Source organism: Corapipo altera, unplaced genomic scaffold (assembly GCF_003945725.1).
Source record: "Corapipo altera isolate COAL_440 unplaced genomic scaffold, ASM394572v1 112, whole genome shotgun sequence".
NCBI lineage: Eukaryota > Metazoa > Chordata > Aves > Passeriformes > Pipridae > Corapipo > Corapipo altera.
Window position 1 is genome coordinate 5,741,849 of NW_020884899.1, and position 17,102 is coordinate 5,758,950.

The 17,102-nt window shown below is 49.2% G+C and overlaps 1 protein-coding gene across 2 annotated transcripts; it reads left to right on the plus strand.

The window, feature by feature from the left end:
- Nucleotides 1-895: 895 nt before the first annotated feature.
- On the plus strand, nucleotides 896-12,870 carry LOC113949876 (cytochrome P450 4B1-like). 2 transcript variants are annotated; one of them, XM_027648973.1, is made up of 12 exons: nucleotides 896-1,138; nucleotides 5,076-5,220; nucleotides 5,889-5,933; nucleotides 6,451-6,578; nucleotides 8,090-8,214; nucleotides 8,332-8,483; nucleotides 9,061-9,167; nucleotides 9,720-9,910; nucleotides 10,400-10,533; nucleotides 11,142-11,206; nucleotides 11,411-11,493; nucleotides 12,138-12,870. In XM_027648973.1, the coding sequence occupies exons 1-12, from the start codon at nucleotides 959-961 to the stop codon at nucleotides 12,304-12,306; spliced, it is 1,524 nt and encodes a 507-aa protein (XP_027504774.1). In that variant the 5' UTR covers nucleotides 896-958; the 3' UTR covers nucleotides 12,307-12,870. The 2 variants fall into 2 exon arrangements, with proteins under 2 accessions (XP_027504774.1, XP_027504775.1); XM_027648974.1 differs by lacking the exon at nucleotides 896-1,138 and adding an exon at nucleotides 4,306-4,741 and having other exon boundaries at nucleotides 12,138-12,306.
- Nucleotides 12,871-17,102: the final 4,232 nt, after the last annotated feature.

A 17,102-nucleotide genomic window follows, 5' to 3' on the forward strand; every position in this document is an offset into this window, starting at 1 on the left:
TCCCACTGGCCGCCGCGGGACCGCCCCGCTCGGCGCCGCGGAGCGCGCAGGGCCGCGGGTTCGAGTCCCGCCCCCGGCGGGTGGGACGAGCCGTGAAGGGGCGGCGAGGAGCGGCGGGGGCGGACACCGGGCTGGGGACGGACACCGGGCTGGGGACGGACACCCGGCTGGGGGCGGACACCCGGCTGGGGACGGACACCGGGCTGGGGGCGGACACCCGGCTGGGGACGGACACCGGGCTGGGGACGGACACCCGGCTGGGGACGGACACCCGGCTGGGGACGGACACCCGGCTGGGGACGGACACCCGGCTGGTGCCGCCCGCAGCGGTTCCGGTCCGTCCCCTCGCCCCCCCAGGCTCGGCGGGCAGTCGCTGCCGGAGTTAGCGGTGGCAGGGAAGCGGCGTTGCCCGGCAGCTGCCTGCCCTCCGCCTGCCACAGAGCCGTGCCAAAACCGTGCCAAAGCTGCCACGGTGCCTCGGCTTACACAAGGCATCGCCAGACCGGCCCGGTGGCCGATTCACTGCTCTCCCTGCGGGGCAGATGCTGTCCCGTTCGGCTCTGGGATGCGGCTCCACAGCGCCGGCAGCGGGGAGAGAGGGAGGGAGGGAGGGATGGGAGGTAAAGGTGAAACCTTCTGAGATAGGAAGATGTGATGAAGACCTCGGGGGGAAAAATCCCAGGGTATGGTCTTTTCCTCTCTCCTCAGCCCGCATTCCCGGCCAGGAGCGAGCCGGTGCCAGCGGCGAGGCATCAGGGAGGGCAGCGCTTCCCAGCCGGTGTGGCGGCGTTCCCGCGGGATGCTCCCTTTGCTTTGCCTTGCCTCCCCTCCCAACAAGCGCTGCCGTGATTTGGCAGCCGCTCGGACTCTGGACCTGCCTCTCCGCCCCGCATTGGCTGGCGCCGCCGGGGCCGTGGGGACACGGGAGGCAGCGGCGGCGGCGGCTCTCAGCGCGGCGATGAAGCTCCTGTGGCTGGGCGTGGATGTCTCCAGGGTGCTACACCTGGCCGCGGTGTTCTGCCTGACCTGCGTGCTGCTGAAGGCCATCCAGCTGTACCACCGGCGGCGGGAGCTGCTCCGGGCGCTGGCCGCCTTCCCCGGGCACCCGACACACTGGCTCTTCGGCCACGTCCACGAGGTGGGGCAGAGCCGGGGCTACGCTGCCGGCGGGAAGGAGGAGTGCGGGGAGCAGTCTCCCCCAGGGTTAGGTGGGGTGGGATGCTGGTGGGACTTGTCCCTGCGGTCTGGGAGAATTGCTTCTCCCAGTCGGGATGTGAGTGGGAGATGGGCATCCCTTTTATCAGCCATTCAAACTGCTTTCTCCGCCTGCGATGCTTAGAGAGCGCGGCTCACCCAGGCTGCTGCAGGCTGCACGGTGGAAAGGGGTGGTGGCTGGCTCGCAGGCAAAGAAAGCGGTAATACAGTGTGGCAAGGGCAAGTTCATCCCGGGGTGTGACCTGGCGTTGGTGCTGGAGGCAGCAGAGCTGCATCGCTCTGTCCCGGGGCAGGCTGCACTGTCACCTCTCTGCTCCTCTGAAAGCCAGGGCAGGGCCGTGCAGCTGTCCCTGCGGCGCCGAGCTGCTGCGATGCTGAGCAGATGCACGCTGCTCCCGGCATCCAGAGGCACCTTCTGTCCCTTGCCAGCTTCCATCAGCCTCACAGCCAGGTGAACCAGACAGGGCATTGATCGCTGTGAATCACGTTTAAGCCCCAAAACACATCCTGGGTATTGCATCCATCCTGTTAAGGTTGCATTTAAGTCATTACTAATTAAATCCACATACATAGGCGAGCCTTATTCTGGGTACTGGTGGCATGGATGACTTGCTAACATGGATCACCTGTCTGCCTTGACAAACAGATTGCCAAAACTCATTGGCAACTTCATGAGGAGTAGCTGAACTTCCTTGATGCAAAAGGCTTTTCCATACATGCTAAAGGCTGCTTAAAATCAGCCTGACTTCTGCTGGACTCTGCTGATGTCCTGCCCTGGCCAAATCTGTGGCTCATTAAATAACTGAGTGAGTGACTCACTCCCAGATACTGAAAACTATCTGGGAAATCAGGAGGGGACCTCCTGATGCTTGTCCCCATGCCATGGCAGCCCCAGTTTTGCCATGCTGGACGGAACAGTCAGTCTTTTGGCAATGTAAGCATGAAGATGGGCCAGTTCAGGGCTTTGTTACACTGCCAGTTAGACTTTAAAACTGCAATTAAATAATGTTTGTTAGTTGTGACTATTTATCCTAGAAGTGGATATAACCATCTGTACTGCCTGCTTGCTCCCATCATGGCCAGGTTGTTCACGGCTCAACCTTTACCTCAGTATTTTTTGAAGAATTTCTCTTTTGTGAATTTAGTAATTTGTTGATTAAATGCTGCTGAATTCCCCAGAGTCCAACAGTTCATTGAGCCAGGAAGGAAACTGGCAGTGCTCTGGGCACATGCTGAATACAAAGTTTGCATGCACCTCAGAGGAGGACCTGTGATCTGTACTCAGGGAGAGCATTAACATTTCCTGTTCTGTTGATTTAAGTGATTATTTGACAGTTTTGATTCAAGTCAGTTCAGAATCTCAAATATGTTAGTCATGGATTGGGTGGATCTCCTGGGATTGCATGACTTTGTTTTAAAGCATTTTCTGCTTTGAAACAGTATTAGTCTTTGCTTATCCAAACCACACAATAGAAATGACATTAAAATATCAGGAGAGGTTGTGTAGACCTGTTCAGTCTCACTACAGAAGCACAACTTAACTAAAACCCAGACTGCCAGCTGTGAGCTGGACAAACTGACTTCCCCTGGTCAGGGTTAGTGGGAAGTTAGAGGAGAGCAGGGGGTTGTCAGTCCCTCGGCAGCCCACTTGTGCCCTGTGGGGAGATGTCAGCCGGTTCTGGCTGTGCACAGTGCAGCTTTGTGCTCAGATTTCAGCTCCTGTGTGTTCTCTTTCACTTGCTATCGGTGCATAGCCATTAAAAGTGCTTTTAAACCTCTTCCCAGATGCTTTTATTGTTGGATCCATTTCAAAACTTGCATTTCAGCATGAGATCAGGCAATTATCTTTCTTCCTTGGACACAAGTGGAGGTTACACTTTTCTTTTCAAGCTTACAAGAGAGGAAGAAGTGATGGTCTTTCATGCAGAGCCTGATATCTGAAGCCCTGATTAGGAAGCAGGAGCTTTCCATTCCTGTTCCTCTGCAGCTTCCAGGACTTTACACCCTCTGCTCCAGGAGTGCTTGGTGCAGCAGGTTACTAACCTTGGAGGTAACCTCTCCTCTCAGATAAACCCACTCCACTCTCTGCCAGCACAGGGATGGTTCTTTATAGCACACACTGAGGCCACTGTTCCAAAAACAAGGTTGGATGCAAAGGCTTCTAGCATTAGGACTTCTGCCAGCAAGATTTGCTCAGCATCTCCCAAGTCACTTCCATTTATGCTTTCTGTGATTCATGATGGGAGGAAACACAAGCAGCCCTGTCAAAGGGACTTTTACATGTTTAAGCATCGCTCACCTAAAGGCACCTTGCCAAGCCTTGCTTCTGCTGGCATTACTGAAGGGGTGGGTGCTGGGCAGGGCTGCCTCCTTTTATCCCAGACTTGATCCCCACAACCAGAGAAATTGATGGTTCTCTTTATTAAGTTCAAAATCTTGAACTTGAGCTAAAGAAACTGAAGGTGAGCCTCGTGTCACAAACGATAACTGGATGTGGTTCATCATTCTGCTGAACGTGGGACACACACAGGATGTACTGCAGGGACCCCCCCCAGCTCATGAGGAAGCGTAACCTTAGAGCACGAATCTGGATGTGTCCCCACACAGCCTGTGCAGTGCCCTGGCAGAGACCCTGGCACTCCTGAGTATCCTTTCCAAGACAAGCCACACGTGACTGATTATTTGATGTGGGTGATCACTGGAGTACAGTCCATGTCCCGGGTTGAGAAACACCAGCCAGATTAAAAGCTGAGCTAACTCAGCACCAAAGCGACTGAGCAAATATTCACTTAATTCAGTCAATAGGGTGACTTTGAGGCTGATTTCTGCACGAGTATACTTATTTAATTAATCTTCAGGCTTCAAGTAAAAGCAGTAGCAGCTGTGTCAGCTTCCCAAAATCCTTCCCCCTGCATATCGGCCCAGAGTAGTTTCTGCTCAAAGCAAAAAGAATTCTTACATGGCTTTGTCTCTGTGATTTTTTTAATCTGCCTGTGACTGTGGATCCTTCCACTGATCTTTCCCCTTGTTCTTTATCTATTGCTCATTTAATATACAACAACACAGGCTGTAAAAGCAATAAAGTGGTGATCACTTTTGAGTGAACTTTCCAGTGCTGCTGATATGAATGCTGGTCCTCATGTTACTCCTCACATTGCAGCTTCCAAGACTGGAGATAAATCTTTCTGGGAGCATTAGCTCTTCATCACCTATAAATTCAACTCCTGGAAATCAATAATGCTTAATCTAACGTCATTAACCAACGTTCCCTTGTCTGTACACTCCATCAGTGACTTTGGACTCATTCTGTTGGATTTTGCTTGGACATTGGCCTTCTTCTCCACCTAAATGGCTGGAGGAAGCTGTGGCCTGGGTTTCCCAGTCAGGAGGCATCACTGCACTGGGCAGACACAGCAGTGATGCTGTTTGCTGCTTTAGAGGTGCTGCTGTATTTTATCACAACTGCAGGGTGCTAATTGCTCTGCCATGTGCAAGTGAGAATTTATTTGCCCACCACAAAATGCAGATGCTCTCTGGGGCAAATCTGAGTCTTCTTTGCGGTGGCCACGGAAAAAGAGCAGATAATATATGTGGGCTGGTAGGCACCACCACTTTCCCTAAGGATGTTCTCTGTGTTAGGGTCAAGTGATAAGGAGGAATTATTTTATATGAGCTTTAAAAGTAACAAGCATCTCTACTTCTCATGTTCTACAAACTCAAAGGAACAACACCTTGTTCTCCTTTATCTGGTTTTGTGATCAGAAAGACCTTGAACTTTTAAGACAGTGTATTGGGAGACTGTTTATTTTTTTTCCCTCCAAATCTGTGTATTCTTTCTGTTTTTACTTCTCCACAATTAGTTTCTCAAGGAGGAAGAGGTGCTGGAAAAGGTAGAGATCTGGGCACAGAAGTACCAACATGCTCACCCTATGTGGTTTGGGAGTTTCTCAGCATTCCTGGTTGTCACCAATCCCGACTATGCCAAGGTTCTGCTGGGCAGAGATGGTGAGTGATGATGCATTCAGCTGTGGAGCAGCAACCACAGCCTGCATATTTCCCATGGCAGCCCCAAAATTCACATCAAGGTAGGGTTTCACAGAGAGGTTTTCTTGCAGAAATCATCTAAAGGCATGGAGAGATACTCCTCCTTCATGCCTTGCCCTGGGTGCTTCAGCGCAGGGCTGCAGGGCTGATCATGGACCCTCCAAATCCATTGCTGGGAAATCACACTTCCTCAAGTGCTCCTTGAAAAGGTATCCATTTGGTGCCTGACCCCAGCAAGAAGAAGACACTTGGGAGCTTTTTTCTCACCTCAGAGTCCTGGCTCCTACTGCAGAGAAGTATCTTTAGTGCATTGAGACAACGTGTCTCAATAGTGCACGTCACAGAAGTGCTGTCTGGGAGGGTTAATCATTTATCACCCTGCACAGACTTTGGACTATCAACATTCTGTTTTTTTCTGGTGTGAGCATCTGCTTTTATATGTGTTTATTGCAGCTGGCATAGACAGACTTGTTTTGTGGTGAAATACTGATGAGTTCTGCAGGGATGCCACCAATTTTGCTTCATACCCAAGCAAAAGTGAGAGCCCAAAGGGAACTTTCAGGTGTAAATCTGTGGGTTGATGCTACTGAAATGTTTACCATTTTCTCTTTATGGTTTTTTTTTCACAGATCCCAAGGATAACATCAGTTATAAACACCTTATCCCATGGATTGGTATGTATTCCCAGGGCTTTGCCTACCAGGAATGATTTTGAGGTTAGTCAGAAATATGTTATAAATAAACAGCACTGTGCTTGTTCCTTGATGGAGTTATAGCCAAAAGCTCCCTGAAATTATTACATTTATTGGAAAAGGTGCTAAACAGTGCTATTTCTTTATTTTCAGGGAAGGAAAGTTCAGGCATAGCCAACATGTATAAATGAGAACCACTTACGTGTCCATAGATAGCAAAGGGTGGTGATGGGAGAAGCTTAGATTCAGTAGAGGACTGATCAAAAACACATCTGTTCTGAACTTCTCTGCTCCAGCACTGTTGGTGTTTCTTTTCAGAGGCAGCTCTGTGTAATTTTGGTGTGCAGGGCTTTCATCAGCTCTGGCAACCATGGAGTTGATGGCAACAGCACAGACAGCAAATTTAATCATGCTCTTTGCAGGCCAGGGCTGTGTCTGCAGGCAGGTGAAAGCAGCCTGCTTGTGCCCAGCAAAACATGCCTTGCCTGTGTTTCCCCAGGGAACGGGTTGCTGATCTTACATGGGCCAAAATGGCACCAACATCGAAAACTCCTGACTCCAGGGTTTCATTACGACGTCTTGAAACCATACGTGGCCCTGATGGCAGAGTCTACTAACGTGATGCTGGTAGGACTCACATCTGATGCTCCTCTCTCTACCCTGTTTTCCCTGATCATGACTGGTTAGCAGGTAAATGCTGGAGCAGGGTTTTCTTTACCTGGTATTTGTAAGGATACACTATGCCCTGACTGTCAGTCTTTCTGAGTCGCCACAAATCCCTGCCCATGAGCTGGAAGGAATGGGCAGGTTGAGCCTCCCTACAGTGCAATGTCTCTGGTACTGCCTTGGGATCTGTGGCTGAGATTTGAGGATTAATGTTGCTGCCATCCTTAAACTGTGCATGGTCTCAGTCCCAACTGCAACTTCTTTTAAGGTGTTTTTTGTAAATGAGGAATTTAAGTAAATAAATGTTCATAATAAATCCTGAAAATATGAAAGTTGGAGGAGAGGTATGCTGTCACCAAAATTAAAGGGTATTATTTGTTGTCAGTGTACCCATGACTGGATTGCAATCCCTGCATTGCCTCATACACAGTGAAACTGCACTGTTCTTCCATCCACTGGTGCTGGACACAATGGAAACCAGTAGGAATTACAGGCAAAGGGCACCAGTCTTTGTACACGTGAACTGGCAGGAATCTGGGTGCTGGATCTATTCCTTTTCGTTTGCTTCCCTCACTGTAGCCTCCCCAGCATCAAATGGATCCTGGCCGGATCCCTTCTGCTGTCTCAGTGAGCACCCAGGAGCCAGGAGGTCTTTCAAAATGCACACAAGTGCTTGGGAGTTCAGAATTCCTTGCAGACAGTGTGGAAGTGCCTGTTGTGGGAGCCTGTGCCACCAGGTGGCAATCGTTGTATGTACTTCGGACGTGCATCTGTCCGTATAAGCCTGGTTTCATGCTGTGGGGGCTCAGATCTGACTGTGCTCCTCCCTCTCCTCCCTTTCTCAGCTTTTAAGTCCGCTGGTTCCTTACAGCCACGAACGGACAGAGGATTCAACATCACCTCATGTCCTCCGGGCAACAGAGACACTATTTATAGTTTCCCTAGGGATCCCCTATGGAAAGAGTTGAGCGAGACCTCCAATGTTACATGCTGGAAAAACACAGTGGCAGAGGGATTGTATGATAGAGAAAAACCTTGGTGCAAAGTTTGCACCTTGAGCACCAAACTCGTGTGCTTGAGAACAGGCCCAGTGAAGCCCAGTGCCAACATATGCTGCTCTTGTGCAGAAAACACACTGCATCCTAAGAAAGACTTTGGTAGCACACCCCATCACCCAGAAATGCATCTGGCCTGGGCTTCTCTAAGGTGCCCTAGCCCCAGGGTAGGGTGTACCAGCACTCACCACTCCCCTGATCCAACAATAGCAGTTGCCTGAGGCACATGTTGTATTAACCATCCCACTCTTGGCTTCTCTTCTCCAGGATTTTGATGGCAGCTAAGAGATCCACTTCTTTTTTTCCCCCATTTTTCCGAGATGTATCCCTATCTGAGCACTCATTTAACTAGAGTATGACTGCAGATCATGCAGAACTGACCCTTGCCTTCTCATTTCTGTCTCCTTTGTGTCTTAGGATAAATGGGAAAAGCTGATCACAGATGGAAAATCAGTGGAGCTCTTTGAGCATGTCAGCTTGATGACTCTCGATAGCATCATGAAATGTGCCTTCAGTTGTCACAGCGACTGCCAGACCAACAGGTCAGTGCTGGCTGCCCCAAACCCTGGCAGGAAGTTTGCAGCTCAGAAGGGAAATGGGCAAACTCCTTGTCACAGTGCTCCCAAATTTACAGGCACCCACCATTCCCCTCTCCCCAGGGAAAACACCTACATCCAGGCTGTTTACGACCTCTGCTACATGGTGGATCGACGCCTCCGCATCTTCCCCTACCACAACGACATCATTTACTGGCTCAGCCCCCAGGGATTTCGGTTCAGGAAGGCCTGCCGGATTGCTCATGACCACACAGGTACTCCCTGCCTTCATCCTCTCCCAAAGCTTTCAAGCAGGGTAAGTGATGGCTGACCAGAGGCAAATAAGTTACCTCCTTGCCCATGCAGTGATCCTGCCCGGAGGTTCAGGTCTGGGGTCCACCAGCTTGGAGCAGTGGCCTGATCTAGGCATGAAGCGAGGAGGTTTCACAGCTCCTGGGTTACTAAACTGGAGTAACAGAGGAATTCCCCTCTGGGAACGCTCCTGCTAAATGAGCAGACACTGGTGAGACAAGGGGTGGGCACTGCAGGCAACACCAATGCAAGGAATGATTTTCTTTTCCAAGTCCAGTGTGGCTTTAATGCATTAAGGGTGTGTAAAATAGGCTGAGAAGCCTGTGGGGGACAAAGAAGTTTGCAGGAAAGGATGGCTACGTGCATGGCATTTGTTGCCATGCTGCTCAAAATGCCGAACTGCCTGGGATGCAGAAGCACGTGTTAAATGCATAGTGAACTGAGCAGTGGTCACCCCCTTGGGTGAGCTTTGCATTTGAAGGATGATTTTGCAGCTTGGCACCTCCTTCCCTGCTGAACCTTTAACTCTTTCTCCCCCAGACAAGGTGATCCGCGAGAGAAAGGAATCCCTAAAAGATGAACGGGAATTTGAAAAGATCCAGAAGAAGAGACATTTGGACTTCTTGGACATTCTGCTGTGTGCCAAAGTGAGTGATGAGGAGAGTGTGTGTGGCATGGCACAGGGTGCAAAAGCCAGTCAGTCTTTACAGGAGTGCCACAAACCACCAGAGACCCTCAGGATGGCACAAACCATTAAAAAAATTAATCCAGTCCTACCCAGTTGAGGAGGGGCCAAGGTGATTCAATTTTCCATCACTGAAATGTTGGTAGCGTCTTTTTAGGAGTACAACATGCAGAGAGATTTTGTAGTCCTGGTAGTTTAATGTAGGAGGATAAAGAGATTTATAAGTGAAGGGAAAGGGACCCTGAACTCAGTGCAAACAGATACTGATTTCATTTGTATGTATCCCATGGGCATCATCATACCCCTTTGCAATAGCTGAAAGAATATAATAGTCCCTCTGGGACATTTTTTTATATATATACATATATATGTTTATATATTTATCTATTACATATATATATATTATACATGTGTGTGTGTCACTATAATATATATAATCTAAGTATTATATATTATATGTAATATATATAAATTTTATATATATGGGACACTGAGAGTGTCTCTGCTCTGTTAGGATGAGAATGGAGCTGGACTGTCCAACGAGGACCTGCGTGCCGAGGTGGACACATTCATGTTTGAGGGCCACGATACCACAGCCAGTGGGATCTCCTGGCTCTTCTACTGCCTGGCATCACACCCTGAGCACCAGGCACGGTGCCGGGAGGAGATCCAGGGCATCCTGGGGGACCGGCAGACAATTCAGTGGTAAAGTTGCACATTTCCTCAGCTGGTAACTTTTTTCCTATCACTGCCATTTCTAAGTGAGCAATATCTTCAAAGCTCAGAAGCTGGGGTGCTAAATGTTGCTGCATGCACAGGGGCTCCACGGAATGGAGCAGACACTGCATCTTTCAGCTAAATCTGCCACACTGGGAGGGGCATTCTGGATGCCATACCAAGTCCTGGGCCACCAGCACTGCTCTTTGCTCTCTGCTGTTTTCTCACCACAGAGCATCATAGTCATGGCTTTTCACCTTTCGCTGTCACTTCACACTTGAGTTTGTTCAGAGGTCGTTAAGGTTGTTCAGAGGTGTCCTGGCATCCCCAGCTTGCAGCAGCCTCTGGTTGGATGTTGTGGGTCCCCCGTACACCCTGTCTGTTGCCAGGGGATCTTCTCAGAGGGGTGGTACAAGGGGCCTCCCAGGGCGGGGCAGCGGGGGGAGTGTGGGGCTCAGCCTGCCTCTGCCCCGACAGGGAGGACCTGAGCAAGATGACTTACAGCACCATGTGCATCAAGGAGAGCCTTCGCCTTTACCCACCAGTGCCTGGTGTGGCCCGGCAGCTCAGCAAACCCGTCACCTTCCCTGATGGAAACACCTTGCCAGAAGGTCCGTAAATCCCATTCCCGCTTCACAAAATTGCATTCTCAGACATCAGCTGCATCCTCGCTTCCTGTGGCACAGCAAAGGTGACAGTCCTGCCTCTGTGGGCCTCGCAGGCACAGATGTTCAGACAGGGCCGTGCAGATGTTGTTGTCCTGTTGATAGACTGAGGTCTGGGCTGTACAGCAGCATCCCCATGATGTCCTTCCTGCCACCATCACTGTAGGGCAGCCGTGCCTGTGCCGAGCCCCTTCTCTTCCTGGCCGAGCACAAGCTCATGGTTTACCTCTTAGCAAATGGTGCAGGGGGACATGAATTGGTCCCATGCCAAGTTGCATGTAGGAATTTTCCTGTGCTGCTGTTTTGTTTTTGTGATTTGGCACAGCTGGGGGAACGATGTGCCTACGCTGCTGGTGCCTTCCTCATTTCTACTGGTTGGCTGCTTTGTTTTCTCTGATACAATGTTTAGTTTTCTCTGATACAAGGACAAAATAAGTTTCCAGTTGACAGATAAGACTACAGTGATTTAGACAGACCTTTGGGTGAGCATGCTGCAACCTTCCCTTTAGTTTCTTTGTCGGTGAGCCCTTTTCTCCTCCTTGATTGCTTTACAGGCACCGTTGCTGCAGTAAGCATTTACCTCATTCACAGGAACCCTGCAATATGGAAAGATCCTTTGGTGAGCTTTTTTTTGCCTGTCTCATAGTTTTTCCCCTTTGTGCTGTACCTCTTCCCATGTTCCCTTCACCTGTTAGCAGGAGAGCAGACTTTTCTTTCCAAGGGGTTCTTCAGAAACTAAGGAGTGTCACGTTTCTGAAGATACCAGTCAGTACCATGTTCCTTAAATAATCGCTTTTTCTCGCTGCATATTCTTCATTTTCAGGTGTTTGACCCTTCCCGGTTTTCCCCAGAGAATGTCTCTGGCAGGCACTCTCACGCCTTTCTGCCTTTTTCTGCTGGAATGAGGTAAAGTGAATTGAGCACTGAAGGAGTAGTGGGCAGAGACCACCACCTGAAATCCTGGTCCTGCAGTGTTAAACAGTTCACGAGCAGATAACAAGCATTTGTGCTGCAGAGGGGTTCTGATACCAGCAGGAAAATTGGGAAGGCAACACTGCCATGCCCCTTTTGGGGACAGAGAATTGCATCCCAAAGCTGTGGAGCATCCTGCTGGTATCGTGTGGGGAGCTTGCAGCTTTCTGAGCCCATCTGCTCTCCTTCTTGATGCAGAGGCCCTATCCCACTCTCCCACCCTTTGATTCCCCCTTCTCCCAGTCCTTCCCTTTGCCCTGTGCTCAACCTGCCAAGACAAACACATTGCAGACCCTTCCTGCTTGGAAACCCACCACCTCATCCCTTCTGGCCTCTTGTTTGGCTTCCCCATCTCCCTCCTGCTCCATGCTCGTTGAACACATATTCCTGAGCTCCCATTGCTTCCCTAGATTCCTCCTGCTCACCCCATACACCTGCTTTCGCTACCCAAAGCACTGCCTGGGCTCTCCCTGAGCTGCAGAGGGGAAGAAGGTTGTGTGAGGGGTCTGGGATTGGCCCCAGGGGTTTGGTGTGCCCAGCAGTGAGGTGGAGTTGGCTGAGCTGCTGTTCTACCACAGGAATTGCATCGGGCAGCAGTTTGCCATGAACGAGCTGAAGGTGGCACTGGCTCTGACCCTGCTCCGCTTCGAGCTCTTGCCTGACCCTGCCAATCCTCCCATCAAAATAACTCGGATCACTCTTCGCTCCAAGAATGGGATTCACCTGTATCTAAAGAAAATCCGCTGATGCTGGAAAACATCCTGCCTTCACCAGAGGGAGGGACCAAGCAGATGGTGGGACAACGTTTCTCTGGGGCAAAAGTGCAGGGCAGGATTTGGAGATGAGGGTTCCTGATTTCTGGGCTTCTTCCACCAGCTGAAAGCCCTTTCCAGGCTGGGTTAAGGTAGCTGGGATGACACTGCACAGACCCATTGCCATCTGCTCCAGAGCACTGATCTTGGAGCAGCCAGGCGTGCTGTCTGTCCCCTTGCCCTACCATAAAGGCTGGCCTGGCCTGGGAACATCTGCAGGTCCCACCAGCTTCCTTCTTAACAAATCCTGCCTTCACACTCATGTCCTGTCCAAATCCGTGAGCATTTCCAGCCCTGCTCCGTCATCAGCACCTTCCTCAGTGCCTAGAGGTCAGCCCTCCTCTCCTGCAGCAGGGACAGCCCATGGCAGACCTCTGTCTCACTTCTCACACTCAGTGTGTCTCTATTTTACTGAAAGCACTGATTCCAGTTTGGGCTCTGAAATTCTGCAATATTCTGTAGTTTTTGTCTTAATAAACCAATAATTTTTCCTGCAACAGCAGCTGTGTTGTTTATATTGCTGATGCTTGCCTGCTTCATCACAAATGCAATGTAAAATGCCTTTAGAAATGGGAGATAGGGAGAAAGGTCATGATTAGCAAGAGATCACCCTGGAGGTGTCCAGCCAGGCCAGTCAACTGCCCGTGGGTCTCTGGTCACAGCCAACACAGCATCTCCTTCCATGGGCAATTCCTTAACAGGAGTCCAATAAGAAATCTTCAGTTAAAGTTCAGATCGTTAGAAGGGGTTCCCCCTCCCCTTTTTTAATTAATTTTTTATTTTTTTAAGCTAATAAAGTTAGGAGAGTTGCATGCTTGAGGTAGACTGGAGGACACCAGAGAGCTTTCTGCCTCTGCAGGAATCACTACTGTAGATAGGGGTAGAATATCACACAAAAACCTGTGAAATCCCAAATGCTGCTGTTGCAGTTATCACCTCAGTAATGTCAGCTGTGGTTCCAGCACTGTGAGCAGGCTGCTGTGCAGTAAGACACCAGCTGAGTTCACACAGCTCTCATCTGCAGATGCTGGATTTGCAGGGATGTGCTGCTGGGGCAGCTCAGGAAAACACCTGTGTGCTCCAGCTGCCTGTTCCCTCTTCAGACACGAGGTGCAGCTCTTGAGTTGAAATCGGAATTATCCTTGCAATGGAGAAAGATAGAGTGTGCTTATTAAAACGTGAAATGTTATAAAACTGTGAGACACTACAAGCTCTTTGGAGGGCCATATCAGGATACAAAATTATCTTGATAAATTGAAAAACTGCTGCAGTAAATGGGATGTGAGTCCATAAGCACAAGAGCAGGCACAGGCATTGCACAAAACCAAGAGAGGAAATGACTGAAAGGCAGCAATCTCTCTAAAGGGTATTCTGTAGGTATAGAAACTGAAAAGGTAATATGAATCAATAATATCCTACTGTTGGAATCAAAGCAAATATCTACTTGGATACATAAACACAAATATTTCTCAAAAATTTTCCACTTGCATCTCTTTCACTAGATGAAATGAGACAGTGTCCTTCAACCATGTTTAGAGATTTAAGTATAAAGGCAACAGCATTTACTTCAAGATTGCATAATCTAAAGTGCAAAATGAGAAAAATTTTAATCAAAATAACTGAAGTCCCTGGAAGCAAATTACATAAATCTCTGTACTGTATATGATTTTATTTTAAAGGTAAGATTTGAAAAAAATACCATCTAAAGAGAAGTGGACCTTGGCATTCAAATGTGAAACATTGAAGCAAGAGCATTCAATAAGCAAGAACAAAGGCTGAAATCATGGTATACTCACTGAAAGGGTGTAGGTTAAAGGGGGTCAAACCAGGGGAAGTTGGCATAACAGTCCTCATGTAGATAAATGGTAGCTGCTAAATTGAATTTAGGTAGATACAGATTACATAGCACAGAGCACTGCCTAAGGCTTCTTAAGTCCTGACATTGGTTACCTGGGGAATCTGCATTTTCAGAGGTTTTAAGAGCTGGTCACTGTTTTTATTGCATAATCCAAATGCCCAAAGAAGGCGATTGGTCAGGTGTAGAGCTCAGGCAGGGTACCTCTGGTCTGGTTTTTGGGAGTGGACTGAATCGGGGGTACAGGAAAAGCTGCATTGCTGCTTTCCCAGCTGGATCATTCGACATGTGAATGTTCCTGGCCTTGGGATGGAAACGCCTGACTTCTCCCATCTTCACTCTGTTCAGTCATTGTCCCCCTTGTGACTTTTAGGATTCACTAAAAATCTGCCTCTTCATATCTGAAGAGGAAAAGCAAAGGTGCTCTGCAGCATTCTCATCACTCTCTCCGTGTTGTGCTTGTGGTTTCTTCTCAGGAGAAGGGAGCAGAGCCTGGTTCCCTCTGTGACCACGTACCCAAACCCGACATAAAATCTGCTCACAGAGCTCTCTTTGGTGCTAAGACCCTCTAAAGCACATTCTTCTAAATGACAACGCACATGGCAGCCCAGCTCCCAATTTTCCCTAACCACGTGGATCAGCACTGCATGGCAGGCCAGCCAGCCTGCAGCCCACAATCTGCATCCTACATCCCGCATCCCACATCCCACATCCTGCATACTGCATCATCCCACATCTCTGCATCCCACACCCCATATCTCGTATCCTGCATCCTGCATTCTGCATCCTGTGTCATCTCACATCCTGCATCACACATCTGCCACAGCTCCTCTGCTTCTGAGCTGGAGAGCTGGGCTGAGACTGCAACAGGGATTCTGGAGCTACTGTGTCCCAGTGCCAGAGCAAGTCAGATCTTCCCAGAATGTGATTCCTGAGAGAGCTTCCCACAAACTACCCTTTCCATCCTAGATATTAGAGACATGGTAGTAATAAAAACACCTGGTCACATGGGATGTATCGCTCAGAGCAATAAAGACAGTCAAGGACTAGCTGCAGAGAGGTTACCTCATTCTTTAATCCCGCCCTACTTCCTGCAGAAAGGGTAATTGCAGGGACAATGGCTGATCTTGGACAGCCTGATTCAGACCTTCAGATAACTAATTTAACAAGAACTCATGACAGGGGCTGTGTGGGGTGCAAAGGGATAAGTCTTTGTTTCAGTTAAAAACATCTTGGATTTTTCTCATTGCAACAGCTTGGTCTTTCAACAGCGGCAGAGCAAAGATGCCACCTACTCCCGCAGTTATTCCTTTCCCCTGCAGACTGTCATCATCACTGTGCAGCCACATCCCAGTCACGTGAAGGTGCCTGTCCATCAGTCTGCTGGTGGCACTTTTCCCGATGCTGCTGGGCATGAGGGAAGCAGCAAAACCATGAGAGAGAGCAGTTGGCTCACACCACCGGGAATGCAGTCCCTGCACAGGACACATGCCATTCTCCAGGCGAGCTCGTTATCAGATGGTACCAGCAATTTCCATCTAAACCCCACTGGGATTTTACGCTGGAAGTAGCCTGTAAATTAAATAAGTGTTGCAACATATTTTTTAGACAGCTTGGTATTAAATGCTTCCAGATATACATTCATCCTCAAGACATGTGTGGTCAGATGGGATCCAGGCAGCTTGCATTACCCTGCAACACTTGCTGGGCTCTTGCCATGATTTTCTCATCTATCATGTGTTTGGAAGCTTGAAATGTTGTGGGGTTTTTTTTTTTGGCATTACAGCTACATTTCATCTGTCAGCACTAAGTGCTGCAGGAACACACAGGGACAGATGGGCCCGGACTCCTCTTCCTATCCGAATAAACACAGGCACAAACAGGGAAAGCAGCTGCTGAAGGTCATGCTCTGGGGCACAGTACCCATTTGCCACCTGAATTTCACCTTCTCAATAAACCAGGTCTTCTGCAATGGATGTCAACAGCATGAGTTAAACCTGTGAGGAAGATCTTCTCCGTCTTCTCTTTCAGTGTCTAAAGTAGGTGGAGAAATTCCCAAGACTCAGAAAGTAACTTCCACAGCCTGCTGTGTCCATGGTTGAGATATGGGATAGAAATTCTACAGTGTAATGAGGACTTTTTTATGTTGATGGCCTGGCCTGTCATGGCCCCACTACCATCACATGGACACCCACATCATCAAGCCATCCCCCCCAGAGGCTCTTTACAAATGTTTAACAACATTCCAAGTGTCCTGTAACACCCAATAGCAGTTTCACCAGCCTAAAACGTCCAGAAGGTCAAATCAAGTCTCTGTTCACCCCGCCAGCATCCCCAGACTCCTCTGGCTATCAGAAGACCCTTGTACCTGCTTTTTCATGCTGAGATCTTCTTTTGGAGTCTTCTGCTTTCAGGACTCTGGGAAGCAACAGGGCTGTAGATTCCTCTGGTGCTAGCAGATTGTTCTGGCCTTGTCCCAAGCCATTACCATGACCAAACCAGTGCTGTCCCCTCTTGCTTTTCTCCACTTGCAGCTCTGCAGTCACCTCACTTTCCCATTTGAACTTCTTGCAGAGGTTTATTCTTCTGCAAAACTTCTGAGTTATCTCCCCCAGGCTGTGCTGAAGAGTGCTAATGAGTGTTCACAGCCCCTCTTGCTGTAAAACCTCTGAAATACATGAGAAGGGCTTTTCTCTCCCCTCCACCAGTGAAACACAGAATGCAGAGGCTGGATTAAACACTCAGTTTTGCTTTCACACAAGCACAGATTCTTGCTCCAAATTCACATAAATGTGGGTTCAACCACTCTGTCCCCCGTGTTCCCTCCATATCATCTCAGTGCTTGATATCTCACTTGACCTTCAAGACAACCCATA

Coding starts and splice junctions, on each gene's coding strand:
- LOC113949876 (XM_027648973.1), top strand. CDS start 959: ATGAAGCTCCTGTGGCTGGGCGTGGATGTCTCCAGGGTGCTACACCTG. Junction 5,221..5,888: donor GGTTCTGCTGGGCAGAGATG/GTGAGTGATGAT, acceptor TTTTTTTCACAG/ATCCCAAGGATAACATCAGT. Junction 8,484..9,060: donor GATTGCTCATGACCACACAG/GTACTCCCTGCC, acceptor TTTCTCCCCCAG/ACAAGGTGATCCGCGAGAGA.